The 18,454-nt window shown below is 45.6% G+C and overlaps 1 protein-coding gene and 1 pseudogene across 1 annotated transcript in view; one reads left to right on the top strand and one right to left on the bottom strand.

Moving 5' to 3' along the window:
• The first annotated feature begins 471 nt into the window (after positions 1 to 471).
• On the top strand, positions 472 to 5,957 carry LOC112215244 (annotated as a pseudogene).
• A 1,938-nt stretch (positions 5,958 to 7,895) lies between these two features.
• Positions 7,896 to 18,454, bottom strand: part of LOC112216387 (carbohydrate sulfotransferase 11) — a 16,217-nt gene continuing 5,658 nt past the window's right edge. The window contains exons 2-4 of the mRNA XM_042299699.1: positions 17,519 to 17,601; positions 14,297 to 15,138; positions 7,896 to 8,215 (exon numbers count right to left, since the gene is read on the bottom strand). Of these exons, the coding sequence (XP_042155633.1) occupies positions 8,197 to 8,215; positions 14,297 to 15,138; positions 17,519 to 17,601 (944 nt within the window). The 3' untranslated portion in view covers positions 7,896 to 8,196. The remainder of the gene's footprint in view (positions 8,216 to 14,296; positions 15,139 to 17,518; positions 17,602 to 18,454) is intronic.

Here is an 18,454-nt window from a genome sequence, read left to right as displayed (position 1 = left end):
GTGGTCAACAGCTGTGGTAGTATCATATGACAGAGAGAGTGAACACTCTAGTGACGTCTGGACCCCTCACCAGGACTGATTCATCACAGGACAACACAACTGTTGTGGTTTTCTGTGTTTGTTCCAATCTCCCTAATTTGTTCTTGGTAAAAGGATATGGCTAGGACAGCAAAAGAACAACATGTAACTGCAAGAGGACTTTAATCAAGTTCACCCACTTTTCAGCACAACGGTCCATTGTTACGTCTTTATTGTAACCGGCCCTGTTGTCATGACATTTCATGAAAAGCAACACTGTAGTAAAGTCGAGCTCCCAGCTGTGAGGTAGGCAGCATATACACTAGCTTGAGGTGCTTACTGGCGAAGGAATGTGGTAGTCTGTGGATCCCAGGCTGTGTCACCCCCCCCTCCCTCCCCCCCACAGCCCTTCATCCCTACTCAGTCAATCCTTAACTTGGGTAATGGGGTAACTGTATACAACCATGGTGGTGACTGTGCTGAACCTGGAGCTGTGCTACCTGGGGAAGAAGTTGCGCGGCTTCACCTGTAAACTGACCCGATCTGCCCATGGTTTCCTGCCTGAGAGCTCCAGGAAGATCGCAACCCAGGTGCTACTGCCATACCTGGTGGCTGGACTGGAAATGGTCTCCGCTGGCATCATCATGGACATTATACAAGCAGGGATCTAGGGGACAGACTTACTACCATCCACTACTTCTATTTCTAATAATCTTTTAAGTTCGTGGTCTGGTGGGATGGGGGTGTGATAGGATGGGGTGTGGTGTGGTGTGATGGGGTGTGGTGTGGTGGGATGGGAAGGAGTGTGGTGGAATGGGGTATGGTGTAGTGGGTGGGGTGTGGTGGGATGGGGTATGGTGTAGTGGGTGGGGTGTGGTGGGATGGGGTATGGTGTGATGGTGTGTGGTGTGGTGTGGTGGGATGGGAAGGAGTGTGGTGGAATGGGGTATGGTGTAGTGGGTGGGGTGTGGTGGGATGGGGTGTGGTGTAGTGGGTGGGGTGTGATAGGATGGGGTGTGGTGTGATGTGGTGTGGTGTGATGGGAAGGAGTGTGGTGGAATGGGGTATGGTGTAGTGGGTGGGGTGTGGTGTGATGGAATGTGGTGTGGTGTGACTTGCTTTTGTATAACATATTATATGCCTATTTGATGAAGATTGATGGGAATCAAAATGGTCAGGTCATTTATGGCCAAAAGGGACAGGAGCACTTACAGCACTGTTAGACCTGGTTTTGAGACTTGGCTTTCTCCTGTTTGAAACTCTCTGGACATTTGCAAATATTCTAGTAACCGGGGCGTTGGAAACATGGACAATGACTTGAAACAGGGGAGTCATCATGGCTTATATTTCCTGAGGCGAGGAAAGGATGGTCTGCTGAGGCTCTAATTGAATGGAGAGAGAATGGATGGGTGGGTGACAGAGGGGGGATTGATGAATAAGGCTGGTAGCGAGAGAGACAAGGTTCTGAGCTGGAGCTAATGTTCTGGACCGTCCACCAGAGGAGGTAGAATGAACTGGGACACTTGCCAAGATAGGTGTTAGATGACTGTTGAGCTTTGGGATGATGGCTGTGTCTGATGACAGTCAAATGCTTTTCAAAGTTGCCCTCTGATGGTCAAACTAGCACTAACTAGCATTAATGGCAACAATGGCTGACACTTAAATGACGGTGCCATAGAATTCTGCGGCAGCCCGCAACGTGTGCTGCAGTACGGCACAACTTTTTAAGGAAGAACCACTGTACGTGTTTATTCCTGTTGAAGATTATCTCTGTGTGTTTCAGCACTGGGAAGTGTCATCACAGAGATCTTCATCCTTGTCCCAACTCTGGTGGGGCTGAAGGGAAAATCTTGGCTGCTCACCACTCCACCGCAGTGAGGCCACATCTTCAGCATCCTGTTGTATACGTAGTATTAGCCAAAGTAGGAGGCAAGTAGCCTGGTCTCTTTATGTGCTCTTGATAACAAGTCTTCCACAGCATTTTACATGTTTTATGTTTAGTCATTTAGCAGATGTTCTCATCCAGAGTGACTTACAGGAGCAACTCAGGTTAAGTGCCTTGTTAAAGGGCACATCGACAGGTTTTTCACCTCGTCAGCTTTGGGACTCAAACCAGTGACCTTTCGGTTATTGGCCCAACACTCTTAACAACTAGGTCACCTGCCACACACCACAACTTCTCCTTTCATTTCCCAGCCTGAAAGACAGATAGCAACACTAACTGAAGCCCGAGGCTAACGTGACCTTTACTGGAGAAACGGATCACAGTAAAAACAGGTGTTGGAGTAGTCCAGGGTTAGGAAGAGGTCAAGATAGCCCTTGGTCACACATTATCCAAGGCATGATCATGTAGGTACGCTAAGCCCATAAGGTACAGTAGATGTGATGGATAGATGGACCCAGGGGTTGTGAAGGTCCATTCTCTCCCCAGGTTCAGGCCACAGTGGTGGACTTCCTGCCTGCAGTTGCAGGCATAGCACTGGGGTCCATGCCTAGAGGTGGGGTAGAGCTGGCCCAGGCTGCTGTAGTCTGTGCCAGCAGCATCATCACTGCATTCATGGCAGCACTGACTCTTGGTGAGTTCACCCTGAGATTGTCTTTATTGGATTGAGATGCCAAGTGTCTCAATAGTAGTATCTGTTAAGTTTGCTCCCCCTCCCTCCCTCCCTCTCTCTCTCTCTTTCTCTCTTTCTCTCTCTCTCACTCTCTCTCTCTTTCTCTCTCTCTCCTCCATACCTCTCTCTTTTCTCCATACCTCTCTCTCTCTCCATCCCTCTCTTTCTCTCCCTCTCTCTCTCTCTCTTATTTTCTCTCTCTTTCTCTCTCCTCCATACCTCTCTCTCTCTCTACCTCACTTCCCATCTCCTTCCCCGTCTCTCTCGCTCCCTCCCTCCATAGGTCTGGTGATGATCATGGCGATCATTGGCTCCAGGAAAGTGGGCATCAACCCAGACAACGTGGGAGATCTGATCACACAGTCTCTGCTGGCTGGATTCAGTTCAACACTCTAACAGTACCGAGGTAAGGCTTTATTATAACAGATGAAAGGTTTAATTGAACTTTGATTAAGAAATCAGTCATTTAACAATTAATAGAGTTGGTGCAGCCCATGTATCTGGGTAAATAACTATTTAAGCCAATTAAGACCTTCAGTTTGTGGTAATAATATTCAGAACCAGCAGAGGGCAGCAGAAGTTACGTTCCAACTCATCTGTTGCCTGTTGTCAGCACTGACTACAATTAGTTACTTTTACGAAGCTCAATGTGTACATGCAGAAGTAAAATGGCTTCAATATCTTATGAATATCAAACATGTTTGGGAAATATCTTGATTGATTTCAATGCAAGTTCGGCAATGCTCTTATGTCAGATGAATTGTATTCTCTATGTGTGGGACAGTGGTATTGTTGTATTTATTGGAGACCATTCTAACCTGTGTTTTCTCTGTGTACTGTAGACGTCTGGTACCTGTGTTTTCTCTGTGTACTGTAGACATCTGGTACCTGTGTTTTCTCTGTGTACTGTAGACGTACGGTACCTGTGTCTGGTGTGTGTGTTCTTCCTGGCTCTGGTTCCCTGTGGGTGGTGGCCCGGAAGAGCCCTCAAAACAAGAAGGTCCTCGTGTCTAGCTAGCAGCCTGTCATTGTAGCCATGTCCATCAGCAGGTAAATAGACAACTCGCCCAAAAGCCCATTTTGGCATGGGCAGCGCCATTGATGACTTTCACCATTTTACATACAAAGAACTATCTAATTATCTCTTTGGGTACGACACACAGGACACCTTAGCATTCAATACATGTTCCTGATCAGTAGATGTGTTACTGGTTTATTTCATCATGACCTTGTTCAGTTTCGTGGGACACATTTTGGACAAGACTGTTTTAGCGACCCTAACTTTAAGGGAATGGTTGTCTTACACTCGTCATCAATGGTGGACTAATCATGGTGAAATGGTCTATCAACACACTATACAAGGATGGAAATGGGAGAGTGAGTTATTAACTGTCCCATGGAACATGCATGACTCTCTTCCTCTGAGTGAGGGTGTGATGTGAAGAGGATGCTGGGGACAGTGGTTCCACAGTCAGAGAGACTGAGAGACTATCGTGTCTGGCTGAGAGTCAGTTAGCTGTGTTTAAATGGCACATGCTGAGGGATCCTTTCAAAATGAGCCTGTTTAAGAGCACACAGCCAGATGTTCTGAGTCACAAATGGCCGTGTCCCAGGCTGATATTGGCAGCCTGATGTAGTGCATTGGATAACCATTGGACCTCTGTGAAATATTGCTTGCAGTGAATGTTAACGTTGTCCAATCTGGTTAGAATTTCCCCTCTACTGGTTCTGTGACTATAATGCAGAACGTTGTGTTTTTACCACTGTCCCCTCGAGTGTCTGCAAGTCTGAGATACACAGCTGCATTGGGTTTTGATTAAGATGTGACAAAAACAGTATTCCATGGCAACTGTGGCAGGACCACAAAGTAGAATCTGTCAATGTGGAGTTAATACATCAATTAAGAAATGATATAACTCGAACATTTCTAAGATTTCTATCCTTATAATGTCAGAAGCAAGTGGTGAGCAACATGTGTGTTTTACAGAATAGAGATGAACATCTCAAAGGAAAGGATATGACTATATAATATGAGACTTGTGTGGGTGATACTCTCTCCATACATTTCTTGGTGCTTCCTCTCAGGTGTCGGAGGGAACTTGGTGCCCATCCAGGCCAGTCGGATCTCTACCTACCTACGCTTCTGGAGCGTGATGGAGTCTTACCCTAGAAGATGAGATGGCACTGGCCCAACCCCTTCAGCACCTCCTTCATCTCAGGTAAGACTTGTCCACTCTGTCTTTCTATGGAGGGTCATGGCTGTCCGTGGGATTGCACGTAGATACTGTATGTCTTTATAAATAGGAACTCTACTCTTGGAACCACTCTTGGCATTTCTCTTCTATTTATCCTCTCTTGATTTTATCATAGGATTTGTACAGATGTACTTTTCAACCAGTCCTTAACTAACGAGAGAAAAGCTACCTGCAGTATCCATTAATTGCCTCTCTCAGTATCCATCTCTCTGCTCCAGGAGACCACACTGACTCCTTCATCTCTGCTCCAGTAGACCACACTGCACACACTGTCTCCTTCATCTCTCTGCTCCAGTAGACCACACTGCCCACACTGTCTCCTTCATCTCTCTGCTCCAGGAGACCACACTGTCTCCTTCATCTCTCTGCTCCAGGAGACCACACTGCCCACACTGTCTCCTTCATCTTTCTGCTCCAGGAGACCACACTGTCTCCTTCATATTTCTGCTCCAGGAGACCACACTGCCCACACTGTCTCCTTCATCTCTCTGCTCCAGGAGACCACACTGCCCACACTGACTCCTCCATCTCTCCGCTCCAGGAGACCACGCTGCCCTCACTGTCTCCTTCATCTCTCTGCTCCAGGAGACCACACTGCCCTCACTGACTCCTTCATCTCTCTGCTCCAGGAGACCACACTGCCCTCACTGTCTCCTTCATCTCTCTACTCCAGGAGACCACACTGCCCACACTGACTCCTCCATCTCTCTGCTCCAGGAGACCACGCTGCCCTCACTGTCTCCTTCATCTCTCTGCTCCAGGAGACCAAACTGCCCTCACTGGCTCCTTCATCTCTCTGCTCCAGAAGACCACACTGCCCACACTGACTCCTCCATCTCTCTGCTCCAGTAGACCACACTGCCCACACTGTCTCCTTCATCTCTCTGCTCCAGTAGACCACACTGCCCTCACTGTCTCCTTCATCTCTCTGCTCCAGGAGACCACACTGCCCACACTGTCTCCTTCATCTCTCTGCTCCAGTAGACCACACTGTCTCCTTCATCTCTCTGCTCCAGGAGACAACACTGCCCTCACTATCTCCTTCATCTCTCTGCTCCAGGAGACCACACTGCCCTCACTGACTCCTTCATCTCTCTGCTCCAGGAGACCACACTGCCCTCACTGACTCCTTCATCTCTCTGCTCCAGGAGACCACACTGCCCTCACTGACTCCTTCATCTCTCTGCTCCAGGAGACCACACTGTCCTCACGTCTCCTTCATCTCTCTGCTCCAGTAGACCACTCTTCCCTCACTGTCTCCTCCATCTCTCTGCTCCAGGAGACCACACTGTCTCCTTCATCTCTCTGCTCCAGGAGACCACACTGCCCTCACTGTCTCCTTCATCATCTGCTACCTGTGTGACACCCTCCTCTAGGTACGCCCGTCAGTCTGCTACCTGTGTACTGCCCTCCTCCAGGTACGCCTGTCAGTCTGCTACCTGTGTACCGCCCTCCTCCAGGTAAGCCCGTCAGTCTGCTACCTGTGTACTGCCCTCCTCCAGGTACGCCTGTCAGTCTGCTACCTGTGTACCGCCCTCCTCCAGGTAAGCCCGTCAGTCTGCTACCTGTGTGACACCCTCTTCCAAGTACGCCCGTCAGTCTGCTACTTGTGTGACACCCTCCTCCAGGTACGCCGTCAGTCTGCTACCTGTGTGACACCCTCCTCCAGGTACGCCTGTCAGTCTGCTACCTGTGTACCGCCCTCCTCCAGGTACGCCCGTCAGTCTGCTACCTGTGTGACACCCTCTTCCAGGTACGCCCGTCAGTCTGCTACCTGTGTGACACCCTCCTCCAGGTACGCCCGTCAGTCTGCTACCTGTGTGACACCCTCCTCCAGGTACGCCTGTCAGTCTGCTACCTGTGTACCGCCCTCCTCCAGGTACGCCCGTCAGTCTGCTACCTGTGTGACACCCTCCTCCAGGTACGCCTGTCAGTCTGCTACCTGTGTACCGCCCTCCTCCAGGTACGCCCGTCAGTCTGCTACCTGTGTGACACCCTCTTCCAGGTACGCCCGTCAGTCTGCTACCTGTGTGACACCCTCTTCCAGGTACGCCCGTCAGTCTGCTACTTGTGTGACACCCTCCTCCAGGTACGCCTGTCAGTCTGCTACCTGTGTACCGCCCTCCTCCAGGTACGCCCGTCAGTCTGCTACCTGTGTGACACCCTCCTCCAGGTACGCCCGTCAGTCTGCTACCTGTGTGACACCCTCCTCCAGGTACGCCCGTCAGTCTGCTACCTGTGTACCACCCTCCTCCAGGTAAGCCCTGCCACCTCGCCTGCCACCTCGCCTGCCTCCTCGGTCACTGGTCCACAGATGGAGTTTGGTCAAGTCTCCTACAGACTTATAAGGACTTCTCATTATAGCGTTATAGACCTATAAGTACTAAGGGGGGAATTCCGACCCGAGTTTAGAACATAGATGGAGCGTAATTCCCTTTTCATGCACTTTTCTCTCTACACATATTCTGACCTTGAACTTTAGCATGAGAACAGCATGCTATGCACCCAGCTATTCGTTTGGGGTGGAGATTGATTAAATGAAGGTGTGGTGGAGGTGTGTCTAGAGATATTCTGGCCTTGATTTAATTCCCTCATCAATCCACCACCTTTACGCGCAAGGAAACCATGAATGTCGAGAGGACCTACCGGTTCCATGTTTCTTTTTTTCTGATAGAATTTCCATACACTTTAACTCGATAAGAGCTAGTGATAAGAGTTAGGTAAATGAGTCATCCATTTCGAGAAGGGGATTGTAAATACACATTGCAATTATTTTAGATGATTTTTCCTTATGATCCCTGGAGACTAAAGTGAAACCAGTCATATGGAAGAAAAGTCATATGGAAGTGCTGCATTGTGGCCCCTCTTCCACAGTGACGTAGGCTACAAATAGCTGTGCCATTATTCTGAATTTTTATGATATGTCCTCATATTTGCATGGATGAAATTTGGAGACCCAGGCTTTTCTCAGTTTTATTTGAATCATGTTAAATATTAGCCATTATGGGAACCACTGTCAGTAATACCCGCAGAGTAGTGAGAAGTGCGTAAGGAAGGCATGAGTAGGAAAGACTTACATTTCCTAAGTCATATTCGGGCCATTATTGACTTCCAAGGACTTCTCATTCAGATCGGCTGTGTGATTGGTTGATTGATTGTGATGTCCCACCAGGCATTCTTCTCTATGTGGCTGGTCTGACAGTCCATCTGAGGTGGAGGAGGAGTCTGGACCCATACAACTTCTCCATACCCTACCTGACAGCCGTGGGAGACCGGCTTCCTGTCTCTGGTCTTCCGCTCTGTCTCACTCATGGAGGGGCTGGGACTCTGAGTGGAAAGTCACAGTTATAAATGTAGGCTACAAACTGAAGGAAACAAACACTAAAGTCACAGTTATAAATGTAGGCTACAAACTGAAGGAAACAAACACTAAAGTTACAGTTATAAATGTAGGCTACAAACTGAAGGAAACAAACACTAAAGTCACAGTTATAAATGTAGGATACAAACTGAAGGAAACAAACACTAAAGTCATAGTTATAAATGTAGGCTACAAACTGAAGGAAACAAACACTAAAGTCACAGTTATAAATGTAGGATACAAACTGAAGGAAACAAACACTAAAGTCACAGTTATAAATGTAGGCTACAAACTGAAGGAAACAAACACTGGAAGGGGGTTATCAGTCTCCTACAGACCTCCCGGTGATGTGTATTCCCAGACCATGGTTCTATATTGTCTCCCTGCCCTGCCTCTTCTCTGACTTCACCACTCGAGGGGAGCGGAGTTAGTTACTCTACTGGGCGTGGCAGTATGACTCACTGAATACACACTCACTCAGCTGTTTAAAACCCTCATGTTTAAAACCTCAGAAGGTATGGATGATGGGACAAACTCAACACACTAAATGGAACTTTTCTGAAATTAGGGAACGGTTATTGATCACGAACGGTTGCATTGTATGTTGGTGAACTTGTTTACAGTATTTCTGGATGCAGGATGCATAGTGGGGCTTGGCATTATCCCTCTCATCATAGACAGGACTTTTTTTTTTAACTTACTTGACAGGTAATTACTGGAACCTTCTGTTGAAGACCAAAGTAGAAGCACCTTCATGCAAAAGTTTTAGAACACCGACTCATTCAAGGGTTTTTCTTTATTTTTACTATTTTCTACATTGTAGAATAATAGTGAAGACATCAAAACTATTAAATAATGTGTGTAACCAAAAAGCTTTAAACAAATCAAAATACATTTTAGATTCTTCAAATAGCCAACCTTTGCATTTTATTTTACCTATATTTAACTAGGCAAGTCAGTTAAGAACAAATTCTTATTTTCAATGACAGCCTAGGAACAGTGGGTTAACTGCCTTGTTCAGGGGCAGAATGACAGATTTGTACCTTGTCAGCTCGGGGGTTTGAACTTGTAACCTTCCGGTTACTAGTCCAACACTCTAACCACCAGGCTACCCTGCCGCCCCAACCATAAAGGCCTGATTCACGTAGTCTCCTATGAACAGTTGATGTTGAGATGTGTCTGTTACTTGAACTCTGTGAAGCATTTATTTGGGCTGCAATTTCTGAGGCTGGTATGAACTTATCCTCTGCAGCAGAGGTAACTCTGGGTCTTCCAGTCCTGTGACGGTCCTCATGAGAGCCAGTTTCATCATAGTGCTTGATGGTTTTTGCGACTACACTTGAAGAAACTTTCAAAGTTCTTGAAATTAACCGGATTGACTGACCTTCGTGTCTTAAAGTAATGATGGACTGTCGTTTCTCTTTGCTTATTCAAGCTGTTCTTGCCATAATATGGACTTGGTCTTTTACCAAATAGGGCTTTCTTCTGTATACCACCCCTACCTTGTCACTACACAACTGATTGACTCAAAAGCATTAAGAAGGAAAACAATTCCCCACATGAACAAGGCACACCTGTTAATTGAAATGCATTCAGGTGTCCACCTCATGAATCTGGATGAGAGAATGTCAAGAGTGTGCAAAGCTGTCATTAAGGAAAAGAGTGGCTATATGAAGAATCTCAAATATAAAATAAACTTTTTTGGTTACTACATGATTACATATGTATTATTTCATAGTGTTGATGTCTTCACTATTATTCTACAATGTAGAAAAGAGTAAACAAATAAAGAAAAACCCTTGAATGAGTCGGTGTTGTAAAACGTTTGACCGGTTGTGTACGTCACCACCAAGGTGTGGAAGAGAACCTGAGTCGGTGTTGTAAAACGTTTGACCGGTTGTGTACGTCACCACCAAGGTGTGGAAGAGAACCTGAGTCGGTGTTGTAAAACGTTTGACCGGTTGTGTACGTCACCACCAAGGTGTGGAAGAGAACCTGAGTCGGTGTTGTAAAACGTTTGACCGGTTGTGTACGTCACCACCAAGGTGTGGAAGAGAACCTGCGAATGTATCAATGGTGGAACATATTTGAAGGACATCAGTATTCATTAGTACTGTTGAAAGAGCAGCTTTCTGTCACCGTGTTAAGTTCAAGTACTTTTAAAGGAGATTTGAAACCGTAATGAATCTTGAATGACGTTACCATTGACATGTCATCAGTAATGTGAAATGTGGTACGGGCAAAGCATTGGAACTGTTCTGAAATCAGATTTAAGGTGTAGTCGTCCACATCTTACGACAGGACAGGAGCAACAATATTATTGCAAAACGCCTGATGAAGTATAAGTTGCACTAATGTTTTTCACATCTTAATGTTCAGTAGTAATCTTGAATGCAAAAGTTACAAAGAGAAGGTAGCTGTATTTCAGACATAGCAATGTTTCCGTTCACATGCCTTCTGTATGTTACAACTGTGGTGTCCTCACTGCCTGCTCATTGGTTATCTAAACAGGCCTTCTGTATGTTACAACTGTGGTGTCCTCACTGCCTGCTCATTGGTTATCTAAACAGGCCTTCTGTATGTTACAACTGTGGTGTCCTCACTGCCTGCTCATTGGTTATCTAAACAGGCCTTCTGTATGTTACAACTGTGGTGTCCTCACTGCCTGCTCATTGGTTATCTAAACAGGCCTTCTGTATGTTACAACTGTGGTGTCCTCACTGCCTGCTCATTGGTTATCTAAACAGGCCTTCTGTATGTTACAACTGTGGTGTCCTCACTGCCTGCTCATTGGTTATCTAAACAGGCCTTCTGTATGTTACGACTGTGGTGTTCTCACTGCCTGCTCATTGGTTATCTAAACAGGCCTTCTGTATGTTACGACTGTGGTGTCCTCACTGCCTGCTCATTGGTTATCTAAACAGGCCTTCTGTATGTTACAACTGTGGTGTCCTCACTGCCTGCTCATTGGTTATCTAAACAGGCCTTCTGTATGTTACGACTGTGGTGTCCTCACTGCCTGCTCATTGGTTATCTAAACAGGCCTTCTGTATGTTACAACTGTGGTGTCCTCACTGCCTGCTCATTGGTTATCTAAACAGGCCTTCTGTATGTTACAACTGTGGTGTCCTCACTGCCTGCTCATTGGTTATCTAAACATGCCTTCTGTATGTTACGACTGTGGTGTCCTCACTGCCTGCTCATTGGTTATCTAAACAGGCCTTCTGTATGTTACGACTGTGGTGTCCTCACTGCCTGCTCATTGGTTATCTAAACAGGCCTTCTGTATGTTACGACTGTGGTGTCCTCACTGCCTGCTCATTGGTTATCTAAACATGCCTTCTGTATGTTACGACTGTGGTGTCCTCACTGCCTGCTCATTGGTTATCTAAACATGCCTTTTTCTACACAATTGCAGAACTCTTGTATTATTTAAATAACCTTTCATAGACATTTACAAATCATGGTATCAAATACTTGATAAATGTACAACAAGCATTGATGTTTTCTGTGGCTCTGGTCAGTCCTATTGTAATAACAAATGCTAAACAGGTATGTGACAACATCAATTGTCATCTTTCTCTCTCAGCTCTCCTTGTCCACCACTCAGTCAGTACCATTGGTTTACATCTGACCACTGGTCTGTACCAGCTCATTTATTGGTTTGATTTCACAGTAAGTTGGTATCACACGAGGGGGCATTTTAAAGTGGGTGTTCAATATTCTCACTGCAGATTGGGCTTTGTGGAGTGGAGAAAACTTCAACTTCTTCACAATAGTTTTATAGCCGCAAAATAGATTTCTGTCACAGAACAACAGTCATTCATAATGGATTTTTTTATTGAACCTTTATTGAACCTTTATTGAACCTTTATTTAACTAGGCAAATCAGGAAGGAAACATGAAAAAAAGGAAACTTCTATGACGGTTTTGAAGTAGAACCGGTAATGACAATACACAATGACATCACTGTCTACTGGGTGCTTGGTTGTTGAGAAATTAGTGTAAAAAATATCATTTATATTAAATGGTGGATATTATTACTATAAAATACAATTTGCAAAACATAAGGGTACTCTCATATCAGACAAAAGTAAGAGAAAAGGAACCAGACTGTAGTACTGGTATAATAAATACACACTTCTCTGTAGGCTAAATACCTGGTCTTCCAGGCGACTTGTCAACAACGGTGAAATGTTGTATGTGGATATTCTAGAGCAGCCACTTCCCAGCTGAGAGGAGTTCATGAACCGAGACAACTCTATTGGTCGACACCTGTGTTTTCTCCAGACATTATTCACAGTCTATGGGTGTTTGTCTGAAACAGGCTGTACACAACTTGATTATGGCTCGTTAACATTAGGAACAAATTCATTCAGACGAGAGTCTACTTCTATTTCAAGGCAACAATTTGAAAGTTGTAAAGTATTTGGTTGTTTCCAACACAAAGAACATGTCCTCCACACCACCGCTACCTCAACACATAACCTATAAGCAGGGATCGTCCACTAGATTCAGCCATTGGCTGATCTTTTTTTGAGCAGATGGTCAGGGGGGCAGAACATAATTACAAATCATTTGTAGACTGGAAGAAGCCCAAACAGATATAATATTTGACTAAAACATCATCATTTCAAACCATGCTTTCATTTTCATACGATGACATATATCTCTCTACTAGGCGTGTGAAAACAGATTTCCTCAATTAAAATCACTTCGAGCTGATTTGCTCGTGTTTTTACAGTTTCTTTGTGTCCTGCAAATTATTTCATTTTTTGTTTGTTTGTTTAAACTATTATTATTTTTCAACTTGAAGTTTGAGCCAAATAAAAATCACCCTCGGGCCAAATTCAGCTCACAGGCCACCAGTTGGGTAACCCTGGCCTATAGCATCAATTGATGCAAATTAATGTTGTTGTAGCAGTAAACGATAAATATACCATTTTTATGGGCAAACTGTTGAGGCACAACATCAACAGGCATGAACATGTGATATTAAATGTCTTTATATACAGCTCATATCAAGTCATGAAAAATATTGCACTTGTAAGCATGGTGTAAATTCAATAGAATATTTGTCTTTTACCAGAAGGCTTACCTGGTCTTAACCTGTAGTGCCCGTGTGGATAGTTAGCCCTACGTGGCTGTCCACAGTTCAACAAGGAACTCTCTGACGAAGGGCAGCCTTGGACCAAACCACAGCTATGCGCTGTTTGCTCAGTCTGCCGTGAGCTAAAGAAAGAGGTGACTCTGCCAAACAGAGCATGTGGCATTTCTGTCATCAACTCCCTATCTGAAGTCATCATGCCTGCCAGGCTTCCTATACCCAGCATACATTGTTTATCAGTACATTTTGACTATCAACCTGTGGCTTGCATAACATCAACGAACAGGTGGCCACCAAGACCAAGGCAGTTATTTCTTACCACCGTGTTAGATTTGAAAATGTATTCACACTGGGTCTTTGCAAACCTCATAACTCTGTGAGTAAATGGCAGCTTTTTCATGATTCTGAATGTGTAGACTGCTTGCTTTTGTTTGTTGGTTTATGTAAGTTCTACAACACCCTTTGTCCCCAGAGGAACATTTTGGCTACATAAGATGTGCAAGAGTCAAGAAAACACGCTGTATGTGCAAGCAGAGAGAAATGCATAAATTGAATGTTCTCCCACAATTCACTCAAGTGTCCAATGACTCAGTCTATAATTACAATAAATACTCTTACAATTGTATAAATAAAGAGGAAGGTTCACAACCCTCAACAAGAAGAACCTGCTTCTATCTTATATAGGCCACATGAAGAGTCCTAGGAATGAACAGTGCACCCAAAGTCACCCTTGATAATAAAGGTCATACATCTAACAATGCAGGGAAGGCACTGGTAAGGAAGGCACTGGTAAGGAAGGCACTGGTAAGGAAGGCACTGGTAAGGCACTTACCAATAATATTTGAACACCACTACACACCCACCTAGATTGATTAGAAATTCCAGACCCAAAACAGATTGATTACTAAATCACAGTTGACATGGAGAGAGCCGCCCTCACCTAAACTTCAAGTACTCTGGGTTGGAGTAGTTGAACAGCAGGAAGTCCATGTGGTAAAGGTTGTACAGCTTCTTCTGGTAGAAGGGACTGATGTTGTGGAAGAACTGAGCCGCCATGTCCCCGTTGGTTCTGGTGCTCTTGCCTGAGGTGGGGAAGTGGACCTCCCCGTCAGCGCCGGCCAGCCGCAGCACAGAGCGGGAGTCCTGCTCCAGAGTCTCATACTTCCCCACCACGTCGTAGTGGATGAGGCAGGGGTGGCACAGTGAGTGGATCCGCTCCCAGTGCTCGTTGAAGGGCTCCTCTCTCTGTGTGCGGGGATCAACCAGGTACTGCACAAACTCCTTGAAGGAGACATCATTGCCTTGCTCCAACGCCTCTGGCTCAGGGTGGGGCCGGTGTCGGCGGATGATCTTGGTGCCGTAGCGCTTGTGGAAGGCCGTGTTGTAGCTGCGGGTGAACTTGTTGCGGTAGGCCGACACCAGCCTCTCGAAGGGCTCCCGAACGAAGAGGAACTTCAGGTATCTGCGGAGGCGGTGGTTTATCTCGCCGGTGGAGTACTCTGACAGCGTGCGCAGGTTGCCTGCAACGTGGGCCTCATTGGCGGGGATGGCTAGGGGCTCGCGGTAGCGTCCGTCCCCCGTCAGGACCATGAGGACCCGTTTCCAGTTTGTACAGGCCACCTTGGGGACGTAGCAGTACAGCAGACTGTGCTTATCGTCCACTATGAGGTGGCGGAGGTCGTCTGGGGTCAACACCCGCCTCTTCCTGGTGTGGGTGAGACACGCCTCCTCTAGCAGCTCCCGCCGACCACGCAGAGACGCCTGCGCGGCAGACATGTCCAACTACAGACAGAGAGGAGGAGACAATACTCACATTTACAATTAAACACTTATTAGTGATGAAATATTCAATCTATCCAAGTGATAACATTTTCATCTCTCCAAGTGATAATGTCTAGCCACATCCTCTGACTAAGACAATTGTGCCCAACAGTCAGGGCTTGAATCTATCTTGTCAGATGAGTCAGATTAACAGGAATTGGTCTGACATCAAGGCCAACCACAGTGTTTCACACTCTAATGAAGACACGGCTTGATCTGAACATTGAGGAAGCAACAAAGGGATTCAAATCAAATCAAGTCCAATTGTATTTGCCACATGTGCCGAATACATCAGGTGTAGGTGGATCTTACAGTTAAATGCTTACTTACAAGCCCTTAACCAGCAATGCAGTTGGTTAAGGGAAATAAAAGTAACACATAATTACAGAGCAGTAATGAAAGAACAATAGCGAGCCTGTTTACAGAGGTACCGCTACAGAGTCAATGTGTGGGGGCACCGGTTAGTCCAGGTCATTGAGGTAATATGTACAACGTAGGTAGAGTTATTAAAGTGACTATGCATAGATAATAACAGAGAGTAGCAGCAGTGTAGAAGGGGGTGGGGCAATGCAAATAGTCTGGGTAGCCATTTGATTAGCTGTTCAGGAGTCTTATGGCTTGGGGGTAGAAGCTGTTAAGAAGCCTTTTGGACCTAGACTTGGGGCTCCGGTACCACTTGCCGTGCGGTAGCAGAGAGTCTATGACTAGAGTGGCTGGAGTCTTTGACCATTTTTAGGGCCTTCCTCTGACTTCCTCTAATTGGACATGGTGCTTTGTTTCTGACCCGCTCTGGTTGAGCCTGAAAAAAATGGATCAAGAGAGGTGGTGCCAGGTGGACTGGGTCAAAGAGGAGGAGAACAAAACTGATAAGACGAGCTACATCAGCAGCACCAAACGACTATCATCAGTGTCATTGAGAAAGCATGATTACACAGACAACACACATGGAGAGAGAGAGAGAGAGAGAGAGAGAGAGAGAGACAGAGAGAGACAGAGAGAGAGAGAGACAGAGAGAGACAGAGAGAGAGAGAGACAGAGAGAGAGAGACAGAGAGAGAGAGAGAGAGACAGAGAGAGAGAGAGAGAGAGAGAGAGCACGATGCAGACAAAGGGAGAGATCACTCAGCATTCACTGGATTCCTGAGATATTGGAGCTGGAAAGGAGAGCTTTGTCTTTCTGCAGAAGAGGGGGTAGTATTTTTTATAGTAACCACTAAGAACCTGAGTCCTAACTTCTAAGTCAAATCAAATGAGCTCAACTCAGCTTTGAAGTATTGCTAAAGCCATGACCTCTGAGGAAGGTAAAGGTATGTAGTGTGATGCTAAAGCAATGACCTCTGCCCTCTGAGGAAGGTTAAGGTATGTAGTGTGATGCTAAAGCCATGACCTCTGAGGAAGGTAAAGGTATGTAGTGTGATGCTAAAGCAATGACCTCTGACCTCTGAGGAAGGTAAATGTATGTAGTGTGATGCTAAAGCCATGACCTCTGAGGAAGGTAAAGGTATGTAGTGTGATGATAAAGCCATGACCTCTGAGGAAGGTAAAGGTATGTAGTGTGATGCTAAAGCAATGACCTCTGACCTCTGAGGAAGGTAAAGGTATGTAGTGTGATGATAAAGCCATGACCTCTGAGGAAGGCAAAGGTATGTAGTGTGATGATAAAGCCATGACCTCTGACCTCTGAGGAAGGTAAAGGTATGTAGTGTGATGATAAAGCCATGACCTCTGAGGAAGGTAAAGGTATGTAGTGTGATGCTAAAGCCATGACCTCTGACCTCTGAGGAAGGTAAAGGTATGTAGTGTGATGATAAAGCCATGACCTCTGAGGAAGGCAAAGGTATGTAGTGTGATGATAAAGCCATGACCTCTGAGGAAGGTAAAGGTATGTAGTGTGATGCTAAAGCCATGACCTCTGACCTCTGAGGAAGGTAAAGGTATGTAGTGTGATGATAAAGCCATGACCTCTGAGGAAGGTAAAGGTATGTAGTGTGATGCTAAAGCCATGACCTCTGACCTCTGAGGAAGGTAAATGTATGTAGTGTAATGATAAAGCCATGACCTCTGAGGAAGGTAAAGGTATGTAGTGTGATGTAGCATTTCATGTAAAGCAGCAGTCATTCAGTTGAGAGACCAAAGGCGACCCAAAAACAATATTGTTTGAGAAATCAACTATGTGTAGAGCAAATTAAATTAGTCAAAGTGGCTCTCGAAGATCAATACTTTGTCAAATGACATTTCCTGTGTGTGACACATCTGGAAACACTGACGCATAAATAGTATATAACCGCGAGTGTTCTCACACTCAAGACATGATCGAATGGGGCCATTTTAAAGCTAGTCACCTGGTCTTCGTTGTAGAGGGTCTGTAGTGGACTTCTCCTTGTCTTCCCCGGGCCGATGCCCTTCCCCCCAAACTGCTCCACGGCTACAGAAACAAGGGCAGTGAGGGAGAAAAGGGGAAACAGATGAATCATCTAAAAAAGGGCAGTATTGGCTGTTTTCTGTAGTGTTCAGTGACGGTGCTCGGTGTTCATGGAACGTTGGCCTCACTGTGGATTCCTTTGGATTTCAACAACATATATGTTACTGGTTGAGCTGTTCTGAACAGTGTTTACCCTGCTCTATATAGAACTTATATGTTACTGGTTGAGCTGTTCTGAACAGTGTTTACCCTGCTCTATATAGAACGTATATGTTACTGGTTGAGCTGTTCTGAACAGTGTTTACCCTGCTCTATATAGAACGTATATGTTACTGGTTGAGCTGTTCTGAACAGTGTTTACCCTGCTCTATATAGAACGTATATGTTACTGGTTGAGCTGTTCTGAACAGTGTTTACCCTGCTCTATATAGAACGTATATGTTACTGGTTGAGCTGTTCTGAACAGTGTTTACCCTGCTCTATATAGAACGTATATGTTACTGGTTGAGCTGTTCTGAACAGTGTTTACCCTGGTTGATATACAGTGCTGCTGTAGCCCATCTAGTTCTCATGTCAGTCTGTTTTGCCGTATGGTGCACGATCTCACATGAGTAACACATCTGTGCAGGGATACTGGCATTTCGGGTGAATTATTATACTGTAGAGGCCCAAAGGTTTGGGTAACCCTGCATGAGACAACCTTCCTGCGTCCATCATGATGTGATGATGATCACCCATAAAATGCGTCCATCATGATGTGATGATGATCACCCATAAAATGCCTTCCCTTTCCCCTAGATTTACATTTTCTATAGGAACATCCTGTTCCTTTCAAGAATACCAGTCCTCCCCTCCC

This window comes from Oncorhynchus tshawytscha, linkage group LG16, assembly GCF_018296145.1.
Source record: "Oncorhynchus tshawytscha isolate Ot180627B linkage group LG16, Otsh_v2.0, whole genome shotgun sequence".
Lineage (NCBI taxonomy): Eukaryota > Metazoa > Chordata > Actinopteri > Salmoniformes > Salmonidae > Oncorhynchus > Oncorhynchus tshawytscha.
This window is presented reverse-complemented; position numbering and strand designations above follow the sequence as displayed.